This window comes from Mytilus galloprovincialis, chromosome 9 (genome assembly GCF_965363235.1).
Source record: "Mytilus galloprovincialis chromosome 9, xbMytGall1.hap1.1, whole genome shotgun sequence".
NCBI classification, from domain to species: Eukaryota; Metazoa; Mollusca; class Bivalvia; order Mytilida; family Mytilidae; genus Mytilus; species Mytilus galloprovincialis.
Genome location: NC_134846.1, coordinates 53237473 through 53244478, shown reverse-complemented (window position 1 = coordinate 53244478; position 7006 = coordinate 53237473). Strand labels below are relative to the sequence as shown.

Here is a 7006-nt window from a genome sequence, read left to right as displayed (position 1 = left end):
ATGTATCTATCAATCACAATAATCATCATCATCCATCTTAATTCAAATGTTTCAAAGTTTCATCCAATAAACTTTTGGCAAACAAATTATGAAATATAATAAACTCATTATAGATATATGCTTTTCTGACAAATTTCAAACATTGATCAACGAAACAATATTATATCACGAATTGTGTTAATTTTTCAAATTTTACGGAATAACATATTCGGACTTCTTATATAAACACAGCTTTTTTATATCGTTTTTCTCAGTGTTTGTTTGTTTTTATTCCACATTGATAAGAGGTACAAGGGAAGAGTTTTAAAGATGTCACAAAGCATGTTTAATCCCGTTGCATTTTTGCGTCTTTCCCAAGTCAAGAACGTCTATATAGCCATTGTAATTCTTGTGTGTGTGTGTTGATCGGTTTTGGGCTCTTTGACTCATCCCCCGTTTCAATTCTCTAATCTATGTAATCCCGATTCCCTTGCCATATTGTCATCACAATGATTTGAAAACACAAAAAGCATCCGAAGAGGCGGATCCAGTCATTTTTAAAGGAGGGAGGGGTTCAAAACCCAGAAGAAATAAAGAGGGGTTACAACAAAATGTCCCCATTCAAATGCATTAATCGTCTAAAAAAGTCCATTGTTTCCACCACTGATCCCGTACGGAAACTGAAATCAGATTCTCCTACATTACTTAGTCTTGTGTGCGTCGTATTTATATCTGAACAATCTTTGATGATTGTTAGTCTATTTCACTCAACAAAATTCAAACACATCTGTCTAGATTCATAACTATGCTTCTATAACATTTTTTAGGTTTATTTTATTTGAATGACTTTTTTCTACCAGATCGACATTATTTTACCTTAAACTAACATTACTAAGAGGAAAACAAAATTAAAGCTTTATGACTATTTTATTGATGAACATTCAAAATTTAAACATCGATCCCGTTAGCAATAATATAATGATATATATATAAAATTATGAATTGTTGCTCACAGCTAATAGTACTGTATATTATCTAATTAGATATCAAAATATATTTTACAGCAAAACTAATTTCAATGCATGAAAACAATAGGATGTCTAATGACTGTTTTGTATTGACGAAAACTAAGCAATGAAGACATAACTATAGCTGTGTAACAGAGATTTAAAAAAAGATTAAATAAATACAATCCGCACAAGAAGGTTGATGAACTGAAAGATCTGTTCAATACATACATGATGCATGTATACCTAGAAACTGAAATGAAACAGTGTCGAAGATACCTTTGTTTTGTCTTTTGTACTATTATGTGTATGTTTGTATTTTTATTTTTAGCCATGGCGTAGTCAGTTTATTTTTGATTTATGAGTTTGACTGTTCCTCTGGTATCTTCGACACTCTTTCATTTCAGTTTCATGGCTAAAAATAAAAATACAAACATACACATAATAGTACAAAAGACAAAACAAAGAAAACTAAAGACTAAGCAACACGAACCCCACCAACACTGGGGTGATCTCAGGTGCTCCGGAAGGATAAGCAGATCCTGCTCCACATGTGGCACCCGTCGTGTTGCTCATGTTATTACAAACCCGGTAAATAGTCTAATTTGGTAGATCACATTCGTGGTGAAAAGAGAAGTTGGTTGTAGTTACGACATAAGGAACATATCCGATATAATCTGTGAAACGGTTGTTCCATAACAGTCAACCAACTCGTGATGGCGTCCATAAAATTTACGAATTGAGGGTTTCAACTTCACCTTAGAAGTTCCTGTATGATAGTCAGCCTCATAATAATTAAGAAACAAGTCGGCAAGAAAAGGGTCACAATTGGTTCCCATTGGAATGCCGACAGTCTGTTGAAAAACACGTCCTCCAAACGTAACAAATATGTAGTCAATCAAGAAATCTAGTATCTTGATAATGTGAGTTTCAGAGAATTTTTTGTTTGATTCTTTACCAAGTAGGATTTATCCCTCCCCAAGACAAGATACTTGTCACCTACGTTCGCCATCCTTTTTTTATGAAACAAAGTAATACCAACTCTTTCAATATGCCTTTTAGTTTGGAATGGATAATACTTGTGTGTAAAGTGTAGAAAAGTCAAACGTTTTAATACCATTACAAGATGAGAGAGTCTTAGATTGTATGTCCTCTAAAAGTTCTTTTGAATTTGTTAGTATCTTCATCTGATTCAGGCCACCTCTAGTTTCATGTTCTTTATAAAAAGAGAACTTGTATACAAATTTGACACTGATGTATAATCATTATCGTACTTACACCAATCGATTGTACTGGTCCAAGGACACAGTTATCGTCCTTTGATTTTCGTTGTGTTACACTTTCCCAATGTATTTCTTGATATTTAATGCATGAAATATTAAGTAAGGGGATGAAATAACATGTTTAAAAAAATTGGATGCTGAATCTTTATGTTAAGTAGTGATTTGGTCCAGTCAAAAAAGGTAAAATATTAGTACGTCTGAAGCTGTCAAACTGATTTTTAGACACCCTTAACACAGAATTGTCAATATTTTGAGTTAGAGCTGGTAGAAGGGTCTATAATTTTGATGTTATTTGTCCCAATAGTAGTATACTACACTGTAAAGATCTTTTTGAGATAGAGCAGGTGCGATTTTTTAAATTTGAATTTTTTGTCTAAAAGAAATGCACTACGAAATAACTGTGTTCTCGGGCCTAATGTTACAGACTTTGTTACATTATTGCGACAGCATAATTTTTTTTAAAATGAGATTAAAATTATCACATGTGCAAACCACTAAATACCATCATGGTTATATATAGGACCAGGGTCATTTATAGGACCAACACATAAAAAGTGTCAAAAATAATGATAATGTTGCAATATTTTCTATAAACGTCATCTACAAAAATGATGTCACTACACAGATTCTTTCATTTGTAAATAAATCAATAAATTTATCTCATTTCTTGAATATTTCAATAGTCTCAACGAATTACATAAATCTATATCTAAGACAAAATGTTAGCAAATTGTTAAAAGCATATAATATCCCAAAATAAACTAAGTAAGCTATACAAGATGATGCCGCCCATTTATTCCTGCTAAATGAAACAAGTATATCTACCGTATCTAAATATCACTCCTGGTTTATAACTTTCCGTACTCATGAATTTTACATACATACGCATATATTTGAAAGTGAAATTATAAATCAAGAGAAATATATTTAGACCATTTTGAGCTAAAATTAACTTGTCCATGAGTTTACATTAAAAATTGAGAATAAATGCGCTCTATAGTATATGGGGGTTATATTTAGTAGTACTTGGCTTTAGAACGTTAGTTCTTCGTTATAAAACTTTCAAAATTTCAAAAAAATTGACATGTTAAACGGTGATACATGTATGATTCAGGATATATATATATATATATAATGGATGAGTGCCAATGAGACAATTTTCCATCCAAGTCACAATTCATAAAAGTATACCTGGTTTCTACGAAGTCAAACTTAAGGTAAAATATTGAGAAAGGTGTAAAAATTATAAAATTTGGTCAAATAGATACGGATTTTGATTTGGTGGTCTTGCACCTTAAAGATGTTTTTTTTTTTTTTTTACTTTTAAGTCAGCTATTCGGAATCCTCTTGTTTTATTTATCATAGTACACATAAAAATTTTGCCCGCTCACCCATAATTTTCTTTCCATGATCTTATTGCGTGTTGTTTCAAAAAAGCCATTTTTGAAAATCTTATAAAATCATTGTAATTTTTTCATGGTTTTTGAAAGAAAATGGTATCAATGGTAAATGTACGAAATTTCTGGTGAGAATCCTTTCCCGCCAAATTTATAATTGATTTAGAACACATACCCGTCATTATTTTGTTCAATTTATGTTCTGTAATTAACACACAATCATTCAGAACAGTCTTTTAAAAAGCTTGTTATTTTCTTAACAGAGGGGTGCACATGCACGGTTTTTCTATATACCAGACTGCATCAATCATCAAGCAATACGATTCCCTGAGCTAGAGCAGATCGAACTCTTGGAATTGTATATGTGTCTTGTGATTGTATATGTGTGTTATATTGAAAAGCCAAAATGATATACTCTAATAATCAGACGTTTTCTTTGTCTATTTGTTGATAGTATTTACATGGAAAACAGTACAATTTGAGAGACGCATAACATGATCAATATGGATGTGAAAGGTTTTATCATCGCCACACCCCCATGGAGATCCTTTGTCGACTGAAAGTCTACCAATTCTTTGGTTTTGTCTGTAAAAGAATGCTGCCTTTTTTCCCCTGGAATTTAGAAAAAAAAAACAACAAATAAATATGTATACCAGTGCATAAAGCCCTTGTGTAGAATCGAAAGATAAAAATGTTAAAAGTAAAACGTTTAAAATGCACTTAGACGACAATGTACAAATATTAAACCACTATTGCCATAAATAAAAATGTTGAGTTGAAGCACGAATAACTATATCAACACTATAGCAAAAGCAAAAGTAGATATCTCTATTCCGAACCGAATTCCTCGTTTAAAACAACACAACGGTTCAGTTGTTCGGCTCGGAGTCAGATGTATGTGTCCGGCTAAGGTGACATGTCTGTTACCTAAAAAAAATCCGGATCAGCATGTCAGTTCAGTACAAAGCAAGGTTTATATTCATCCATATTCATACTCTTTTCGTATTTACATACTTGTATCATAGTCTCTAAAATGAATTTTATTTGTCGCTGGCGTAAAGTTAAACAGACAATCTCTAAACACTATGAAAAAAATATTCAGCTATTCATAAAAAAATCGTTGTTAACAAAATATACAAGTAAAAAGTATGCAATATTCTTCCGCATGTATTAACACAATTATTCTGTACATGTGCATAGTCTAGATATTAATGATTTTATACTTATATATATATTTCTAACAACAAAACATTTTCATATTATTAATTATGTTATTTTGCACTCGATAATGTCCACGTTAGCGCGTATTTATACGATCGGTTACCAGTCAAAAACGAAAGTAAAATCTCTTTGGCAACAATATATCGGAATGCCCTCACGAACATCGCGATGTCAAAAGGAGATGTGGCATGATTGCCAATGTGACCAATATCCAGCAGAAACCACGTTACGTAGATATAAGCTATAGTTACCGTACAGTCTTTACAAAGTAAAAAAATAAATCATATACAAACGAAATATAAACTAAGGAAATGGAAAAGTACCTCCTAAAATTGTCCCTTTTGCAAACAGTACATAGTAGTTAGTAGTAAGATCAAAAACATTCGGGTTAGGATTCGTGTTGCTTCTTGTCAACGAAGCCGTCAGAATTCCATCGCTATAAGTGGCCACTGTATTTGTTAAACCGTAAACTGACTGAAATAAGACATAGCAAAGCCTTAGTTGAACACATTTTTGTCTGTTATCAGAAATACCAGTTTAACTTTATATAAATTTTAGACTAAACAATCTGCTCTATCACCCTCTCAGCTATGTGTTATTTAATTTATTGTACTGAATGTTCCATCATTTTTGTCTTTTACTGTTTGATTTTTAATTGAGTATTTAGCCATGACATCACGTACATAACGTTACAGGTATTAGAAAAAACCCAGACACGAGACCAAAACGAAGAACTTGAGCATTATATTTAATTTATCGATGTAAAAACAATATATTGTCCTTTGAATTATCGCATTTTGATTGATCTGCACGAGACGTTATTATTCGAAAAATTGTCTACCGCTGAGCCATGGGATAATTAAATTGTCGAAATCATATTAGCCAATCAAAATCTTGTATTTTAACGCGAAGTATAATAAAATGCATTGTCTTCATAATGACGTATATAATTATGCTCCCATGTTTCTTTGATAACCTCTACTATCATATTTATTAACGTACTCTGTGGTTATAGAAGTACCCTCTTATTTGCCATTGTTAGACTACATCTTATGTGTGGACGAAATTTCTAGACGCAAGACGCACCCCCAACAAAAATCAATTTCTTTCTTTATATTGTGATTTTGAAATGTTATCATGGATTTCAAACATTTGTTTTCGAGCGCAAAGTTCTGTTAAATAAAGTTTTACATCGCATGTGTAGTTGAAATGAAATTCGCTAGTCCAATGCAATTTCTGCATGGTAGATGTGGCAAATCACAGCAAGGTATACATTGATTTTTGTATAGGCATTAAAAATTGACACGTAAGAAATTATCAGTTGACACGAAAGATGAAAAAATTGTTACATTTTAAGATGAACCCACGATGCACATGTGTTTCAACGGCGCGTTTTGAATTCTTTATGGAGTTATTTTTGGGCAATTGTTTTTTTTAATTTTAATGTTCGGATTTCAAATATTTGGTTTGAATATACCGCTGACAAGAAATAACTATCTGATTGAAATACAGAGCATGTGTCCACACTAACAACGCTCTCTTCTACTTTCTAGATTGATGCTATGGATATTAGAACAGAGAATAAAACGGAGTGTAGAATGGAGAGTTGTACTAATTTTCAGAAAATAAAATATAACGCCGAGTTATAATCAGAGTATTATTTTAATCAGATTCAGGTAAAAGAAATAATAATGTAGTAAATCAAAATCAGTACCTTTTTACCACTTCTAGTCTAAAATACATAGGATTATAATATTACTGTTATAGAATATTCACGACGAAATCGGAAGGCTGATATTAAGACATTTTTATTTGACATTGAAATAGTCTCGAACATCCAGCCGCTTTTTTTTCAAAGTATATTCCCATACATCTTGGTTATCAAGACTAACTTTGAAATTAAAATCCAGGTGCACTCGACTCCAATCTTAAAAGACTAGGATTGTCAGTATTAGTGTTCCTCTTCGGGCACTCCAGTTTCCGCCACTAATAAACCTAATCGCTATTTATTCCATTCCGGATAAGTTATAAAATTACTCAACTTTTTCATCCAGTTGAAGCTATCTAGTATGGCAAGCCGTTCTCGTCAAAACTATGTTTAAACCCTTTTTTCGAAAAA

The 7006-nt window shown here is 32.0% G+C and overlaps 1 protein-coding gene across 3 annotated transcripts in view; it reads right to left on the bottom strand.

The window, feature by feature from the left end:
- Positions 1-887: 887 nt before the first annotated feature.
- The window catches only part of LOC143045284 (uncharacterized), a 33190-nt gene continuing 27071 nt past the window's right edge, over positions 888-7006 (bottom strand). For 2 of the 3 annotated variants that reach the window (XR_012968922.1, XR_012968923.1), the window contains 2 exons: positions 5211-5361; positions 888-4278 (listed from right to left, as the gene is read on the bottom strand). Coding sequence is in view for 1 of the 3 variants with exons in the window: in XM_076217666.1 (XP_076073781.1) it covers positions 4231-4278 (48 nt within the window). In the remaining 2 variants the exon portion in view is untranslated. The remainder of the gene's footprint in view (positions 4279-5210; positions 5362-7006) is intronic. The other variant, XM_076217666.1, reaches the window with a different exon arrangement.